The sequence below is a fragment of the Coccomyxa subellipsoidea genome (genome assembly GCF_000258705.1).
Source record: "Coccomyxa subellipsoidea C-169, whole genome shotgun sequence".
Taxonomy (NCBI): Eukaryota; Viridiplantae; Chlorophyta; class Trebouxiophyceae; family Coccomyxaceae; genus Coccomyxa; species Coccomyxa subellipsoidea.
Window position 1 is genome coordinate 549,698 of NW_005178030.1, and position 18,437 is coordinate 568,134.

Genomic DNA, 18,437 nt, shown 5'->3' on the forward strand with positions numbered 1-18,437 from the left:
ACCCCACGTGTGCACAGAGTAGATTGACCCCGTGGTGGTATGGAGAGATTTTGCTCTATGGCAATGTACTTCTGTGAGGAGAAGTCACAACTACTGCTGCTCCACAGCTGCAAAGGATTGAACAAAGGGCTGTCCCATGCATGTTTGTGGTGCATGCATGGTGATGAGATCATGATATCACCGTGACTCTCTGGCGCCAGGTACCTGTGCGCACAAATGATGGCAGTGTGCAACCTTGATGACTCACTTTATGGAGTTACCAATAACGCAGCCGCCATTGTCGTAATTTCATCAAGATGGCTAGGTCAACTGGGGCACTGCTCAGGTCTTAGGCTACTGAGTAATTTATTCTCCAGTACCTGGCACAGGGAGTCCAGTGAGCATGCATGTGACCGCACCGGCGCCAGGCATTTCTCCTCAATCATTTGACATCTAATCATGCATGCACCGTGGTCAGTGGTCGGAACAGCTGTTGACATCAGTCCCAGCAACAGTGCATGGGACAACCAGCGCATGCTAGCATAGAGCACTGTAATTGCAATATTATAATAGCAACCTGCTGTACTGCACATCTACCAGTTCCCTACAGCTAATTTGAGATAAATGGCACCAGTTCCTAGTGGGAATCTTTGTTGCACAAGACCAAAAAATTTCAGAGATACCAATCTCAAGGTCTCAGAAGTAATACTTAAGCTCACCTTGATGAAGTAATGCAGTCTTCACAGTCTGAACCCATAAAAAATCATGCACAACCAGGACCAGTCTGTAGCAGTGCTAATAAAATGGGGATTTGGACTGCACCGGCCTCTGCCAGTACATCAAGTTCAGGTGAATCTCACGACATTCGTTCTAGCTACAAGTCAATTGTTCAACAGCTACATGTGTTTCTTGAAATCAAGAATGAAAAGAATGCTGCGATTTCTCTGTGCCTCCAAAACCACCTCCAAAGTGGAATGGCTCAAAGTCAGAGTGGCAGAACGCGCTCATCGGGAGATTGGCGGCAGGCCGCAATGTCCAGACGAGCGCGGCAGTCGGTCAGTAGCTGGAACACCTGCTCAAGCACACACCCTTCACCTTACAAATCCATTATCGTCTCACACTTACAGGGGGATCTTTATCTCTACCATTAGATATGGACCACCCTGCTCAATGGCCAGGGATGCCTAGAGAACCTTAAGCACCGGTCCGGCGCCAATATTTTTTGGTAAGAATTTAAATCAGCTCGAGCTTGACTTATAACGGCCCAATATCGACCAGCTCAACTACTATGCCTTACCTTGTGCTACTTTGCATGCTGGGGATATGCAGGAAAGAGGATGTACGAAGCGCTCATGAGACACAAGCTGCTTCACAATGTTAGATGGTAATTTGCTGGAAGATTGGACCGCACCGCATCTGCGGTGGCATCGCTGAATTTGCGCGCAAAGAGGGGGCAGGACGGCGCCAGCAGCCGATTCGACCAGGGGCTCTCCTCTGTGCACAGCCCCGCAGACGCCGGCGCCCCCGCGCGCACAAACATCTCCTTGGTCAGCCTGCGGACGCATGCACCTCGTCAACATTGCATGCTACTTCTCAGCACACAACTCCAGTTGCTCTTGGATGATGTTGAGAGCGCCTCCTCCCTATCAGAGCAGGAGAGCACAGCAGTACGGTATAGTGCAGCAATATCTGGTGGTCCATTTTCCAGCCTATGCCCAAAGCGTTTTTTAACGCCTGCCATTTGCCAGAAGTGTCACACCCCGGCATGGCAAGTCCTGCAAGCCCTGCAAAAATGCCTTTGACCACGAGAACTCCCAAAGCTGGTGCGCGCACCGCATGCACTGCCTTCTAGGCCACTGCTCACATATTTCAAATTCAAAATATTTCAAATTCAAAATTGTGCGCGCACCTGAGTGCGGCGGCAGAGTCGCACTGCTCCGGCTTGCGCAGCTGGCGCATGGTGGCCTCAGTGACGTTGTCCGGGTGGTAGGAGATGGGGTGGGGCCCCCCCTCCTCCCAGTCCACGTTCATTATCAACCCCGTGCAGTCGGTCTCCTCCTGCTTGCCCGCGTACGCGAGCAGCACCGGCATGTAGTGCTCGTCACTGTAGCACTCAAACTTCCTGCGCAATGACAACATCCAGCTTTGTCACTGCAGTGTCTTAATGGGTCCCAGCGGGGATCCAAACCTGCCGTGGCACCTTCAACCGGGCTCAAGGTCTTCACAGACACAGCTGGTGCTGCCACTTCAAATCAAGACCAGCTTCCTTGAAGTATTTTCCTTTGGCCTTCAGGAGTCCCTTTGGCAGTGGGGTTGTCATGGTGCACAATTTGAACGGTAATCACTCCCGTTCGATACGACAGGCGGTCTCTGCCCCACACTCTGACTCACAATGCTTTCTTGTGCAAGTGCACAGACTCTCCTCTTCGGTGCCTGGTCTCCAGTAGATAAAACATCCTACACTGTGGATGCTGCTGTCAGGCAAAGCCTTCATGATAGCATGCACACCCTGGTCACGATTTTCGCCTATCAGCTCTCATGCATGCTCAACATGCCATAGAAACTGCAAACTCGCACATCCAGAGACTCAATCTGTGGTTGGGATCAGGTGAGCGGCAAGTCACCTGTCCAGCTCCTCGTCCATTTCCACCTCCACGCATGTCTCGCGGAAGAGGTCGGCCACGGCGGTGTCGTCGGCGATGATCCGCGCGAGGCCGCGCTCGATGGCAAACCACTGGCTCGTCTTGCGCCACAGCCGCGGCGTTATGCGCACCTGCTCCCCGCGCGCCATCCGGGGGTGCCACCGCCACGGCATCATGTGCTGCATGCGTGAAACATCAAGGAAATGTCAGAGGCTCGTGAAGTAGTGCGACAGCCACCCCAATCGTCATGTGCTGTCCACAGCATGAATCAAGGCAACGTCGGACGCCAGATTATAACAGCCATGATAGTTGGTTGGCAAATGCGTGTCCGACTCTCTGTCACGTTCTCGGCTGGCTATGTGCTGGCATGTTGGAGCAGGGGCATGCAAAGAGCCCCCTAGTGAGCAGCGTGTAGGCTCAAGTCACTACGCTGAGCACGAATACTGCACTGACTCGGAATGCAAGAGCAGAGCTCAGCATCACGACTTGAGCGAAGAGGGCAAGCGCTGCATTGATGTAACTTTGCTTTCAGCGTTTTAGCAAAATACACCATTGGTCAGGGTGGGGGCTGCGCACCCGGTGGGGGCAGGCGTTGATGCGGCTCTTGGGCTCGCTCATGAGCTGCTGGTAGATGAGCGTGGGCGGGTACAGGGGGATGCATGACTCGCTGACCAGCATCAGCTTCTTGTTGCGCTCGTCCGTCAGCGCTGCGCGCAGCAGCTCTTTTGTGGCGTCCACCAGATCAAAGCCTCCCCAGGTCGCCTTCACGTGCACCGGCAGCTCCGTGCCGAAGAACAGGCTGCCCACCGGGAAGCCTGCGCCCAATACCACAGTTTGATTGAGCTTCAGGCTTCACTGTTGCGATGCTGAGCTTTGTAGCCGCCATAAGGGTGACCGCAAGCCCTGTAAACGAAAAAACCTGCCCGAAAACTGTGTACTGTGTGCCAGTTCTCTGTTTGCACCTCCTCTTCAATACATATGTGATACATCTAGAGGCCACCCTGTAGATAAAAGTGCATGCATGCTTGACAGGTGACCCTGGTGCAACAAATTCAGATGGTGCACAGGAGCGCAGCTAAAACACAATTACTCACTAGCAAGGAGCATCGTGTTAGCCCATGCATGTGCAAGTCACAGGAGCATGGCTGATGCAGTGCACACAATGCTGGTTGGCTGGCCCATGCACGGCAAAGAGACAATGCAGGAGTCACACCTATAAAGCCGGGCTGCGTGTGCACGTAGACACTGAAGAGGTGCTGCGCGCCAATGGCGTTTCCTATCGGCTCCTTGACAGAGCACCAGGCGGCCATGGTCGAGAAAATCTGCGAGGAGCAGTTGCCGGCGCGGATGACGTCGGCCGGCACCAGTCCCGCGGCGTGCGCGAACCACTCCCGCCACAGCGCCTCGTGCCACAGCGCGCCGCGCGTGAGGAAAAGCAACGCCACGCGCGGAATCGCGTCCACCGCGCTCGCGCACTTTTGCTGTGCACACAGACATGCATGCCTGCTCAGCGCCCGTGCGTGAGACAATGGCGATCATTGCCATTCTCCCAGGGCGCTGTTTGTTAATCACAATAAAGCACCTACAGCGCTGTTCTCACGGCACCAGGATTGATGCCAGCCACTGTGCAGACATCTGTAGTCACCAGGTGGCATGGTGATAGACCCCGCATTAATGATTTCGGCATTGTGCATGCATCAAGGAACAGATGGGATTGGTAGTGGAAGCAGCGGCACCTGGACTGTCGAGAAGGAGGCCTCGCCCGAGACAGCCAGTGCCTGGGACACTCTCAGTGGTGCAGCGTTGTCCTCTGTAGGCCCAGGGCCAAATGCATGCAGCGGGTGCCGGAAGCAGCCGCGCACGTCGCCGCCGCACTGCAGGCGGCCGATGCCAAAGCCGGCAAAGCACAGCGCGCCCAGCGCGCACCAGAAGAGCGCGCCTGCCAGCAGCCGGGCCGCGGTGGCCGCATGCTTGCGCGCACGTGAAGGCGAGCGCGCCGACAAGGGCGAGCCACCTGCTCCCTGCGTGCCTGCGCATTAAAAGACAGGCATCTGTGCTCGTGATGGGAACTTCTCCCACCTTCGACTGCAAAGTGCGCTTTCAATGACAACATGAGCGCAGGAGAAGGACGTGGTGGTGATGCCTCTTTGTGATCAGGAGTTGCAAAACCTGACCCATAGGAGAGATACCTCTCATGCAGAAAGGTGGCCTAAGAAGTCAACGAGCTCCCTCACAGTCCTCATGAGAGGCCGTTGAAATATGAGTAGGTGTGCCTAGGCTCTAGTCTTGCGATCAGAGTTCCGATATTCGTACTCCTAGAAGACCAATCAGCGCCAGCTATGGAAAGTCTTATGCCTCACGACTAGCAATCAACATCTCTGACCTTGATCTTCCTGCATCGAAGAAATAAGACACTTTACAAATCCCAAACGAGAGAACCGCAAAATTCAGCTAGTACTTCTGCTACTCTATATATAGACGAGCTCGTAATTTCTCGGCACCGGTAGTTTGGAGATGCGAATACTGAAGAATTTGCTCGTACTTGCTCAAAGGTGGAGCTCCAATGATTGGAGAAGTTCGATGCACCGAGCGGAAGCTAGGGACCCCCCGCTGTAATGGGAAGGCAGGCGAGAAACACCCGGAAGTGCTCTGAAACCCGCAGCCAGAAATTTGCGTTTCAACAGCAAATTTAAAGCCCCATATTCTCAAGACTGCTGTACGTTGTGAAGGATATGATTATTGCAAGGCACACGGGCATAAGTGGACTTACGATCAGCCAGAAGGCTATGGTCGGATGAACAACAGGCTGTCCTCAGGTATAGTACGCTGTTTCATCATGCGTTGGTGCTGCGCTATTTTGAGAAAGTAAAGTGCTAGTGCTGCATCGAATTTTCTGTCGGATCTTTCTGACATGTCATATCCTGACTTATACCCCGAACTGCCGAAGGAATGACCCCATTGGTCCTACATCTGCTGACCGTCTCTCTTGTCTCCGCAGATATATTTGGAGCTAGCCAGATCCTTTCTTTCTATTTGGTCTTTTTCTTGCCAGCCTCAGCGTATCTGACGTCAGTAGCAACAGAACCACTGAACTTGGCCAGCGCATATCAGGCAGATCTCCTAGCCAGGACAGCCAAATTTCGTCCGGGTGGCCACTGGTATGCGGGTTACGCTGGACCATGGTTGGAGAACCAGTTCTACGACCATTGGGTGGCGCATAGTCCGCAGAGCCAGCGAATATATGTGCCCATCCATTGGACAGATGTTTTACACAAGGCACCTCACTTGATACCAGTTGTACAGAAGGTAATTGCTCCATCAATTATATACTATATGTATCTACAATTTTGCCGCCTGAAAAGACATGCCTGGGTGGCAGCATGTGAGCAGTATTATGACTGTGAACCAGCGCAACCTTGTCATGCATTATATTCACATTAATGCTGGTCGCAGGTACTCGATACCCTGGACCCGAACTTCAAGTACTTCTCAGTCTCTCAGCTGGCGAGGGCGTTCAACCACCCTAGCCTGACGCTGAAGGTGCCCAAAGAGCTGGACTTTGTCCTCTTCTCATCAGGCGGCAGCAGCAAGCCTCTGCAAGCAGTCCCTGTGCCCCTCCTGAAGCAGGAACTGACGCCCGAGGGGCTGAGCAAAACCATCAGCGTAACTTTCCAGGGCTCTGTCACCCACGACCTGCGAAACCAGCTGGCTGTGAAGCTGCGCAAGTCATTCCTTTTCCTAAACCAGAGCTCTGATTGGGCGGTGATTTTGGAGAGCAGCAATTTCTCCATCTGCCCAAGGGGCTTTGGGTCCACCTCGTTTCGAGTGGCTGAGACCATTCAGCTGGGAACTCTGCCCATCTATGTGTGGGAGCAGGAAGCATGGCTGCCCTACAGCAATCTGCTTGACTGGAATGACTTTGCAATAGTTGTCAGCAGCCACAAACTCGCAGAGCTGCCTGAGAAGATAAGGCAGGCAGATGTGGGGAAGATGCAGGAAGCTCTGAAGAAGGTGCAGCATATGTTCACCTACAATTACACAATAGAGTACATATTGAAACAGGCGGCAGCCATGACTGTGGTGCCGGCAAAATCCGCAGAGAGCATTGTGCAGGTGAATCATTACTGATCATGGGATGGGAGGGGGACTGAATTGCTCAAGGCAGATGCCGTCAGGGGGAGTAACCTAGGAGAACCTTCTTTTCCTAGTTTACTCCCCATGATGCCGTTAAACAGCATCTCGCCAGTACACTATGTTTTTGCGCTTTCTGTACTTCAGGATCCAGATAAGGAGAGAGCTCTGGCATTGCAGTACAAGAGCATTCTTGTGTACAGTGATTGCGCTGCGAGAGCACCTTCCTTCATGTCTGAAACATGAGGCATTTTATTGCAGACACAGTATTCTGGAACGTCTAACTGCATGTTCCTGTCATCTTTCTGAAATGATGATGGAGACGAGGCAGCAGTCTGCAACCAGACCTTTTCCAATGCAAGGGTGGCAATGTTGTTGTTGAAGCTCAAGGCCTTGCTTTTATTATTCGAGATTACCTAAGAGAAGCAAGCTGGACTCGTTGAAGTACGAAGTATGTACCTTGGGGTGGGACAATACAAATGAGCAAATGATTCTGGCATTCCAGACTTGTAGGCAATACTTCTATGCAGGAGCCTCTCTTAAGAGACCCGAGTCAGCAGCTATTGTGGCCAATTGAAGTGAAAGTACTTGCAGTCAATAGCATGACGCTGGGAATGAATTCCATTGCTGTGCCCTGGATGGCACAAACCAGTTTGTGCAAGTATTGCTATTCATGAAGATGACTGTCTCCATCATCCGTGGTGCAAGGCATATGCATTCGCCAGCACACGCGTGTGCATGCAGAACCATGAATTGCTTTCTTGTCAGCCTGCAGGGTTCCAATTCTTTCGATGACTCATGACTCTCGGAGATGAGTATCACAACCACTGTGTTCGATCGCTGGTATTTCTCCTAGCCTACCAGTTATACCACACTGCGGACTTCAGAATACTGCAAACACTCTGGTGTGCTAGAAATGCCACTTTGTAAACTGACACTCAAGTAAATGGATGCAGAACTCACCACTGCTCATCGCAACACATGACCTATCCTTTTGGTCCTTGACATTATTCCGTGTCCCCCACAAAAGTCCAAACATTTGCTCTGCCACACCGGTTTGTCCAATCCGCAAAGCACTCCTAGGCGCGGAGGACCAAGGAGTGATCCTAGCCGGCCTTCTCAATTTGAGGAGGAAAGACCCCAAGGAGCCAGCTTCCCAGGCCTCACGCTGCTGTCAATGCAGATGCCTTGACAGCCCCAAACTACTGTCACAGCAACGACGCTGTTAGAGCAAAAGGGCAGGTCACGACTTGGCCATGACAGACTTCTGCAGCATGGCGGCAAACTCCTGGTAGGACTGTGAGATCTGCGTCCTGTCCTCCACAAACCAGGGCAGCACGTGCGCCTCCGGCTGTGTGCCTGCACAACACAAACATGTCCTCTTAGCGCCGATTTATCACGTCAGCACCCCTGACACAACAATCCAAGCATCTCTTCTTTCTGCTCCCTCCTTCTGGCCACCCTCCTGTGATGATTCTGAAATTGTGTGCCAGTCCCACTTGAGCATCCCCCTAAATTTCTTTAACGAAGGACAGATAGAGGATAGAACAACAGGCCATCATAGAAAGAAAACGAAGGGGAACTGAAGTGGGTCTGGCGCGGCACTGAACCTAGCTTGTTGGTTGAGACATTTTTATTCCACAGGCATCAGACCCTGTTTTTGCTCTCAATTTGGCGGTTTCAGTGTCAGAAATTACTGACCAACAAAATATACATGGCAGGCACTCAAGGCTGCAGCTGCCGCAAACCGAATTCCTTTTGAACAATCTCTTTGCAAGGTTCAGTGTCCACCAACACATCCAACGAGGATTTGGTGTTCAAAAAGGGTACATCAGATGGGCGGCTCACCCTGGCGGACGACGAAGCAGCCGGCGTAGTTGCTGCGGTGCGCGCGCAGGTCGTTGAGGAGCGCGCAGATGCGGCGGCTGAGGTCCGACTGCCGCGGCGGCTCCACCTGCAGCGAGAAGCCGTCCGGCTGGCCGCGTGAGGCATCCACCTCAAACACCTGCAGGGTCAATAATTTAAGGGTCAAACCCTACGCCAAAGGTTACCTGCAGTTTATGGATGAGACTGGCACCATGCACAAGCGGGAACTCTCTTCCCAAACCTTGCCAGGTACAACTTGGGAGATTCCAGTGAATTGGTCATCTGCCGTTGCTACTGCAGCAGCAGCATTCGATACACCATAGCTGAGAAGCTCAACACCCAAGAGGGCGAGCCCAGGAGAGAAGGCTGTTTGCCACAATGATCAAACTAGATAACAGCAACCCCAACAGAGGCTCGTTTCAGGGAGGTCGGGTCCTTGTTCGAGCAAGCATAAGGGGAGCGCGGAAGCAGATGCGCGCAGCCATTAGATGTCGCGAGAGAATAGAGCAAAGATGATCGCCTGTGACATGAAGGTGGGCGAGACGTTGGCGCCAAGCCAGAGGACGAAGATGCGGCCGGAGTCGAGCAGGTACGCCCCCGAACTGTCCACCGCCTCCATCGTCATCGGCGACGGCAGCGGCCGGGTTATCCTGTGCAGCGCCCTCTTCTCAGCCCTTACTAAGTCAGGCCAAGAGGACTTGCAGTACATGCAAGGCCTACCGTAGGGAGAAAGGACTGCCTCGCGCATGATACTTGAGCGCCACTGGTGGGCCAGAGCAGCAAAGCCTGCCTCTGACTTCCAGTCCATGGGCCTGCCTCTGCATGCCGCAGGCCAATGGACTGGAATTGACCAAGTTCTGGCATTATTAAGTCCGAAGAACCCGCAGGAAATGTCCCAACGGCTTCCCCAAAGACCCTCACATTCAGGGAGATATTGCAAAGTTTTTGGAGGGGAATAAGGCACCTGCCCTGGGCGTCGGGCTTGCCCCAGTCGCCGGAGGGGTCATGGACTGGGTAGAGCGAGGGGTAGACCCACGTGAGCAGCTGGTCCACCCCGGCAGAGCTGATGTCGAAGCAGAAGGCCGCCCGCTCGTCCGTCGCCACGTCGCGCATGCTCCCGCGCAGCGCCGGCGTCTTCAGCAGCCCTGCACCATGTTGCGGATGTTGTCAGGAGAGCTTTGAGCACTGGCTGGGGACACAGTCTTAGTCCAAGGCCAAAGATCTCGTTCCATGTAACGTGCCAGCCACAGCCAGCATTATCTGCCACATTTTCTTCCTCTCAGCAGAAATTGCTGCTCAATGCCGTGAACTTTTCCAGGACAGCGCAAGCTACATTACCAGTCTGCATTCCCAGTACTGGATGCTGATGGCAGTACTCTTGGCACCAGCATAATCATGTACCCACAAGTAATACAGGCGGGGAAACTCCGCAGCTGTGTTCAGTTTTTGGGCATTGTCAATGCATTGGGAGCACAAGTGAAGAGAAGCGTGCACGCACCCAGAATCCAGACGGGCAGGTAGCGCAGGGTGGGCGGGAAGATGAGCTTGTTGTGCGGCAGAGTCGTCCCGCGCGAGGCGGCCGCGTGCAGCAGCCGGTACTCGCGCAGCGCCAGCACCAGCTTTGTCTGCAACATGACATCAGCATGATGACATCAGCGCCTTCCCCCTAGAGTGCAGATTTCTACCTAGTATATTAGGGATACCTCTGTCCTTTATAGAAAGGAGGATTTCGTCGAGCTCCATGGCCAATACCGACAAGTCTGAAAGCCCCTAGTGTGGCAGAGAGTCATGTTGCATGCTTGGGTAGCCACTTTACCAGCCAGCAGATGTCTTTGAAGTGCCTGAACGACAAATGCTCGAACAGGAGAGCTGCTTGCGACGCGATGCAAAAGGCCTCAAGTCATACAGCAATCCGTTTTGACACTTTGGGAAACGCATGCAATCCTGGCAAGCCCCAGATTTGTTCCCTGAGCATGCCACAGGGACTCTGCATGCTCAAGGAACATGCGTGAGACTCAACAGGATTGTCAGCACGCCCCATTGTCAGAGCCCCTGTGCCCGCGCAGAGCCACACTGTGTCTATCCCTGCTGTGCCAAAGATTAGGACTGCATCTTCACTGCCGCTATTCGTTCAGCCAGAGGCTGACCTCGCTCCTGCCTGTCTGTAGGAGTGCCCTTACTCTCATCTAGCCACACTTGTATGCATGTACGGAATATGGTCACATAGTGCTCCTGGGCTGGGGGATCATTGGACATGCTGTTACTTGACGTGCACTTGCGAGGCAGCCCTTTTCTCCTATCTTCTGGCACTCGCTCTGTCTTGATGTCCACATACCCCTTTCTCTAAAAGGAAGTAGAGTGGTCCGCACATAGGCACTTGCTTGAGGAATTCACTTTCCCTAACTTTCATCTATCTGTAGAATTTGGTGGTGTTTTACGCTCACAAGAGGCTGTTCTTGCGCCTCGATCTGCATTTGGGCAGGCCATAACAAGTGTAAAAGAGATTTCCTCTGGCGCTCCTCTAGATTGGCCGGAGTAAAGAGGGCAGCACCTGTATGGCGTTGCGCGTGTCGTCCAGCTTGGAGGTGCAGGCCTTCTCCATTGCCAGCTTGGCGAGCAGTGTCAGCGTGGCGCCGCCGTCCACCGCCCGGAAGAGGTCCTGCACCTCTGTCACCACCGGCATCGCCATCGTGTGCACCCTGCCCAATCCCACGCACATGCTCATCAGCTGAATTTAACCATGCATGCACAATTCTGTGATGGATGAAGCAATTTTCACGAGGATTGTCATTTGCAATGCTCCCCGAGTACCCCTCTCAGTGCAGCAGCTGCACCACCATAAGGCCAGCAAACAGACCTCCAAATGATTCAAGCCTCTCGAGTGGGCGCTCAGATTTCTTAGCAGTCTTAGCTTAAGCTCATGCACATTGCAGGGTGCTGCCTCATTGCGCAGAGCACAACAGAACGCAGGAGAGCAAGGCACGCCACTCAGACTGTCGACACATTCATACACATTACGGGCTTCTATACTGTGTTGGATTGTATTACTGAGTCAGGTGACTGATGGCGCGCCTGATGCGGCGTTCCCCGTTGGAGGAGGTGTAGAGCAGCGCGCATTGGACGTAGGCGACGGGGCCGGTCACCACGGACTCGTCGTGCTGGATCTGCACCGCGAATGCCTTGTCTGGGTCCACCTGCGCAAGAGGAAGCACGCCGCTGTCATGACCACACCCCGACTCAGCGCCCTGCAGGCACCCAGAAATGGAAAAATGAAAAGTGAAGACAAAGGAAATGGGAAACGAAGAAGTAAGAAGTGCAGCAAGTGATAAATGGGATAAAGAGTTGAAAACTTGACCGGGAAAAGTAGTACAATCCTGACTTCCTGATGCAGGGCCCAAGCAAGAGAGAGGAAATGCATCAAAATATGAACATGTGAAGATGCTCGCCTGTGGCAGGGCAGGGCAGAATGCAGACCATGGCCTTCTCAGACACCATCTACTATGTTGCGGCACTCCTCACCAACCTAAATGAGGCCGTGGTGGCTTTTTGGGGGGGTTTGATAAGGGGGTAATGAACAGCTCAGGGGTACGATACAAGGGTGAGAAAGGGTCACCTGCGGCAGGGCGAGCAGGTCGGAGGAGCGGATGAAGAAGTGGCCGTGGAAGGAGGAGATGCGCAGGCCCTTGGAGCAGCGGATGCGCATGACGGCCTCCCAAGCCGTCGGCCGCGACAGGTTGTGCCGCACGTCATGCGCCAGCTTGGGGCCGTCGCGCTTGGCGCTGAAGGCCGGCAGAGAATAGAGCTGGCCGCAGGTGTACTTGGGCAGCGTCGCCAGCGATGCCAGGTCCATGTACACCGCCGGCATCCCCTGCCCGCTCGCCGCCCTGCAGTCGCACAGTCACACTGGTTGGCTTTTTGAAAACTTGGTGACCAGCAGTGTGGCAAGCCGCGGCGCAGATCCAACCCTAAATGCAGCTTAACCTTGAAACGTGGGTGGAAACACCCCCTAGATATCAGCAACTACCAATATATTGGGCCTTGCATGCTTGTTCCCCACTCTGCTGGCTCCGATTTTAAGACTGGCACTGTGCAAATTAACGCTGAAGCAGGTATTTAAGACGGTCCCATTTTGAGGGACCATTTGACCCATTTGAGGAGCAAGGTGGTCTTGCATGCATGCGCACCCAAGCACGAAGACGTCGACTGCGATCTGGACGCGGGAGCACTCGGCGGCAAACTTCTTGTAGAAGGGGTCGTCCGGGTTGCGCAGCTTGTGCTCCGAGTCCGTGCCCCACAGCGCAGCATTGTCCCGGTTCTTTATCTTGCCCAGGCCTGCACTTGCCAGCCTTGGCCCTGAGCATCGTGGAGGCGATAATGCGCAGTCGCAATGTTGAGGCAGCTGATGATACTTGGCTGGTTTGCAGGGAGATGTAGGCACTGCCTTTTGCGTGATATATACAGGTTGTGAGAAGAGCTGAGAATGGCGCATGCATGCATTTGTGTGGTACACGTTTGTGCCCATGAGTCATCATGGCATGGAGGGGGCTGCAGGGTCATACCAAGGGAGGGCACGGCGCTCTGGAAGAGCAGCATCTTGCCCCCAAAGTCCTGCATGGCCAGGAACGCCGCCTGAAGCGCAGGGCCCATAGCACTCTCCACCTGCAACAGGTCAAGACTCCACTCAGCAAATGAGTCAGTCTTAGTGAGAACCGTGGATCCACAGCGAGCCACTTCCGGTCATCAGTGGCCCAAGCAGCATCCCAACTCCGATTTTCCCTCACACTGGCCTCAAAACTGGGGTTTCACTGGCGTCCAATTGATTAGGCAGCCTCGAACAGCTGTGGCACCAGGGGGTATTAAGGACTACCCCCCGTTGCCACTACCCAGCGGGTTTCGTATGGTGATTTGTCCCCCGTAGTCTTCAGCACCCCCTGGTGGCAAGTCAGGAAGGGGCGGGAAATCGTACCACCATGTTGCTGGCAAACATCTGGGGGAGGGAGTCGAGAAGAGCTTCCACTACAGCACGGCTCTCATGCAGATTCACCACCAGATCATCCGGCAGCGGCAGGAAGGGCTCCTCTATCTCCGCCACAACCTGCAAACAAGTGAAATTTGCTACAGTGCTGAGTATAATTACAGCAATTGCGACTGAATAGGTACGCAACCATCCTCGTCCTTGTCAAGTTGATTGGAGAGCTGCATGTTTAGCCTTGCCAACCAAACTGCTTGCCAAAACTGAAAGTACAGCGAGCGAAGCAGACAGCAATCCATACCTCAAATTTCGCAACCCTTACACTTCAAGATAAAGTCCTCAACTCTCAAGTGCTGCCCATGCATGCATCCAGCCGCCCTTATGACAGCCGCCATCTGAAAATTTGGATCCACAAGGGCTTCAAATTTTGTACTGTTGGCCATTTGTGACAGCATGCGAGGGCTGCGCACCAGCATCTGGGGCTGGGAGAGGCTGGACTTGAGGTTGTAGAAGTGGAGGGAGGAGTCAAAGGTGAGGAAGCCGATCTGGGTGCGGCTGCTGCCGGGCAGGCTGTCCAGGCTGTCCTTGATCGCCTGGCACACCACCGGCAGCGATCCCGACTGTACCGCCTGAGTCGACACGTCTATCACGAAGAAGAATCGCGGCGGCATCGGCGGCCGCACCTGCGCATCACCGCCACAGATTTGAATCACAACTGGGGTTTCTAATTGGCAGCGGATGTCTCAGCGGGGCTGGGTCTTTACGGATGCAGAGCCTTTTACTCATGGGAGCTGCACCATGACGGTGAATTGGTATCCTCAGGTGATCCACATCACTCTATGAGGCCGCGCAGCACGTGGATGGAGAAGGGACGCCCGTCACAGTATACTTGCATTGGTCGGGATAGCTACAATTGATGCAGCAGGAATGGGCCCAACCAGTCCCATCAGGCGCTTTAGACAGAAGAAAGAAACGATGGGGTGATGGACAAAGTCAATGCCTTCAGAAGAATGCTTTCAATGTCAATCCAGATTGTACCGTTCTTATCATCTGCAACCTGAACGGAAAACAGCAAATGGCGCACCATGTACTCCTGTGGCGCCAGGTACTCAACAGAGCCCTGCGTTAGCTCGGGGTGCTGGGCAATGTCGTGCCTCTGGCCATTCTGGTCGAGCGCGCAGAAATAGTCCATCGGAACATCCGTAAACATGCCGCACACGTTGCACTGGAAGCGCCTGCCCACATGCATGCATCGTTGAGACACATGCTCGCTGCCGCATAGCAGAGAGTCCGCCGAGAACCTCTGGCAGGTTTTACTTCCTCTTCAAATTCAATTGTCCGCTTCAGACATCCACCGCTTGTCAACAACCGCTTGACAGATGCAAATGCATCATGTTTGGCTTTCTGCAGCATGCCGTCAACTGACAGAAAGACAAAGCATGAGAAAGTCTATGAAACCAAACATGGTTCGCTGTCATGCGCATGCGCTTGAATGCCAATGGTCAGACGGAGTGCAAGGTGGGGAGCACAGCGGCATGTGCGCGCACCTGCCGCTGTCAGTCCAGGTAACGAAGGGGTTGATGTAGGTGCGGCAGCGCCGGCAGCGCACAATGCCGCCCGCGTCGAGTCCGATGACTGGCAGATCTTGCGGATCGGCCATCGGGTGCACGATCAGCCCAGTGGGCAGCTGGAATCGCGCTCGCATCGCCTGCGCGCACATGCATCATGCTTTCAGACAGTGTCCTCCCTCACCACGACCCACAGGGTTAATTAGGAATTTCTCCTGCACATCGGCGACGAAGAAAGATATTTCGTGGGTGATCGAGGCTGCAGTCCGGATCAACGCCTGCCAATTTAGGCCTCTGAGATACTGCCACTCCTGGGTGCAGAACTTGTGCTTCACGTTTTGTCGTCTGCTTCACGTGGCGCCCTCAAGCGGCATAGTACAGTAAAGATTTCTGTGTCACCTGCTGGTTGGGTACGGCGTTGACGGTGGGCCGCATGAAGCGCGCGTCGCAGTTGCCAGGGTGGGCCGGCGGCAGGGGTGCGCGCGCGGCAGCGGCCTCCTCACCGGTCGGCCGCGGGTAGTAGGCCGGGCTCTGCATGGGATCCTGCTGCTGCCCCGGCGCCCCCGGCCCCAGCGTCAGCGAATCAAACTGGTCCAGCACGCTCTGCAGCCACAGCAATGCCCTTGAGAAGTCGGTTGTGACTATGTAATTTTGCAATCTTCTACGAGCATGAGGCACCAAGCTGGCCTTGATTCTCGCACGGCTGGGCGGCCATAGGCACAGATGCCACCGAAGCAGACATGCCAGAGCTGATGAGAGCGCTGTGCCTCCTGAACAATCACTGGGCACTGCGCATGTGAATACGCTGTGAGGTAGATCTTCTGAAGAGTTGAGGATGCACACCGATTGGGTGGCAGGGCTGTAGCCAGGGGGCGCGATAGTGTTGTAGGCCGCAGCCGGCCCCGGGGTGCCAGGCCCATCCCCTGCAAGCATAAGCCTCAAACCATCATTTGGAGCTTGTATCACCGCCTCAGTTTGTGCGATCCAGTGAGCAGGAACGTTGAGGATCTGCCCTTCAGGTGCATTTGACGCAGGAAGATCGGTGAAGGCATTGCTATCGCACCCAAGCCACCGCCGAAGGATGGCGGTGCGCGCTGCAAGGGCGGGGGACCGCCTCCTGGCATGCCTGGGGCCCCCATACCGGGGGGTCCTTGACCACCAAACTGCGGGGGCCCGGCAGAGCCCTGCCGCATCGGCGGCGGCTGCCCGAACGGCGGCGCGCCGCCGCGGCCTTGGCCGGGTCCGCCGGAAGGCGGGCCGCTGAAGCCGGGAGGGCCCCTCGGACCGGGGGGTCCACGCATGCCCCCCGGCGGCATTGATGGTCGTGGTCCTCCCGGCAGCTGGGGCTGACCGGGGGGTGCGCCTCCAGGAAACGGCGGCCGCATGCCGGGAGGCCTGGCGACGCCGTTGCTTGTGGGGCCTGGTCCGTTGCCCGTGGACGGCCCAGGGGGTCGCATGCCTGCAGCACAAGCCCTGCTCTCAAGCTGTGCCATGAGCAGACAGCTTGACACCACTGTCAACCTGACACTCTGCACTTTTGTATTGCCCGTGATGAATGCCCTTCCAGGCGTGCTTGCTGCGACAGAAGCTTGACAGGGATGGCAAGGCACCTGGCATTGGGCCCGGTGGACGCATTCCCATAGCGCCGGGCTGCTGCATGGGAGCTGAGACTCCTGGGGGACCCGTGCTCCTGACTCCCCCTGGAATCGCGCCCCCCGGCCTCACAAAGCCAGGCTGCTGCTGCCCTGGCCCTGACGGATACGAACCTGCACAGCACAGAAGTACTGCCTCAATCAAAGGTCTATAAGGACTCTCTTTTGTGCAGCCAAGTATGAAGACAACAGCCCAGCCACATTCACTTGTTCCAGTGTACTGGCAGCCCCAGCAGGTGAAGAGACTCCGAGAATGCCTTCTTGCGAGCTGCTTTCAGGCGCACTCTCAAAGCGGACCTAGGTCAGAGGAGATCTGGGAAACATACCTGCGTTAGAGGGTGGGTAACTGGGCTGCCCATAGCCACCAGGCGCTCCTGAGGGTGGCCCAGGCTGGCCACCTGGAGGGCCGTACCCAGGTGCACCCTGAAAGCCTGGTGGCCGGTACCCTGCGCCCCACAGCAAGGAATAGCGCTTAGTAATTTCCATGATCTTGAGGGGCGACTTGTTCCTCCTCGTGGAGTCTGCTGGGCTGGCCTGATGGGTACTTTTTGAAGAACTCTGCACATATTGAATGCTGCTAACAATGCACGCTCCTACTATTTGGCTACAGCCTTACTATGCAATAAGATGCATGTTTCCATTCGATCTTTCAAGAAACACAAGCCCTGCCACACGAGGCTTTAACCAAAAATAAAGGCAAAGCCGAATCCAGGGCGTCTTGTGCTTAATGAGAATTGAAGACCATATAATGTTGAGTGGATCATCAAAATTGAAAACTGTTTTTCTTTTCCTTGCTTACAAAATACAAGGTATGTCTCGCAAGAAGCATAGAAAATGTCGATGTATCCCACCTGGTGGTCCTGCAGGGTTGCCTGACATTCCTGGTGGTTGCTGATTTCGTTGTGGAATGCCAGCCATTCAATTCCGAGGTACCTCGATACTGTACTTATCGTCACAAAAGAATTGTCTATGGGACTGCAAGGAGCTCATCACCCAGTCTCCTTCACTCCCAATCCGGTTTCTTGCAGGAGACAGGAAACGCTACTATCAGATCAATCGGATCGCCTTATTGCCCTTCTCAGACTCTGTGCATTGGACAGACGTATTGCATGGCAGTTTGTGTGCAAGCTCTTGCGCTGCAAATTTTGGGAGGCAAGCGTAGGGACGCGGTCTCCAGAGGCGAGCTTGGAGGAGAATGGGCATCTGACCAGTGCACACCATTTATGTATGCAAGCTTTCATAGTAACGTGACACGCGATTCGTATTCACTTGCATTGAGAAAATTCGCTCGCAGGGGTGCGATTGCACTGGCGGGCTGAAGCTCCACCAAGCTTTGTGTCATCAGAAAAGAAGGACCCATCAAGTCTTCATCGAGGACAACTTAATCCTCGACAGCCAGCTAGGGCAGAGTAAGAGCATTTTCTTCCGAGTATGGACAATCAAGGTTGGAAGGTGAGCTTCCCTTTTACAACATCTGATATCTTGGAGTCAAAACATCGGTTCGGGGGAACACACGCACCTGAGTTCTTCTCTTTCTCCACGTATTTATCAGTGTAATTAGCAATTGAATATCCTCATTGAGCCTCATAGAAGTTGACTGTCTCTGAGTGTTGTCTTCACCTTCACT

General features: G+C 54.3%; 3 protein-coding genes across 3 annotated transcripts; 1 reads left to right on the forward strand and 2 right to left on the reverse strand.

The window, feature by feature from the left end:
* Positions 1-459: 459 nt before the first annotated feature.
* On the reverse strand, positions 460-5,020 carry COCSUDRAFT_67068 (hypothetical protein; the record flags this gene model as incomplete). The annotated part of the gene is made up of 8 exons (XM_005645564.1): positions 460-1,051; positions 1,391-1,532; positions 1,889-2,101; positions 2,604-2,800; positions 3,198-3,436; positions 3,835-4,102; positions 4,358-4,650; positions 5,005-5,020. 8 exons carry the CDS (start codon positions 5,018-5,020, stop codon positions 965-967), a joined length of 1,455 nt encoding a protein of 484 aa, XP_005645621.1. The 3' UTR covers positions 460-964.
* A 284-nt stretch (positions 5,021-5,304) lies between these two features.
* COCSUDRAFT_48268 (hypothetical protein) lies at positions 5,305-6,749 on the forward strand (the record flags this gene model as incomplete). The annotated part of the gene is made up of 3 exons (XM_005645565.1): positions 5,305-5,437; positions 5,620-5,927; positions 6,075-6,749. The coding sequence occupies exons 1-3, from the start codon at positions 5,416-5,418 to the stop codon at positions 6,747-6,749; spliced, it is 1,005 nt and encodes a 334-aa protein (XP_005645622.1). The 5' UTR covers positions 5,305-5,415.
* A 1,246-nt stretch (positions 6,750-7,995) lies between these two features.
* COCSUDRAFT_30249 (COP-II coat subunit) lies at positions 7,996-17,296 on the reverse strand (the record flags this gene model as incomplete). The annotated part of the gene is made up of 16 exons (XM_005645566.1): positions 7,996-8,111; positions 8,601-8,787; positions 9,163-9,268; positions 9,583-9,763; positions 10,117-10,243; positions 11,170-11,317; positions 11,667-11,812; positions 12,232-12,502; positions 12,803-12,950; positions 13,178-13,277; positions 13,585-13,713; positions 14,061-14,273; positions 14,675-14,825; positions 15,138-15,298; positions 15,558-15,780; positions 17,133-17,296. 16 exons carry the CDS (start codon positions 17,294-17,296, stop codon positions 7,996-7,998), a joined length of 2,571 nt encoding a protein of 856 aa, XP_005645623.1.
* Positions 17,297-18,437: the final 1,141 nt, after the last annotated feature.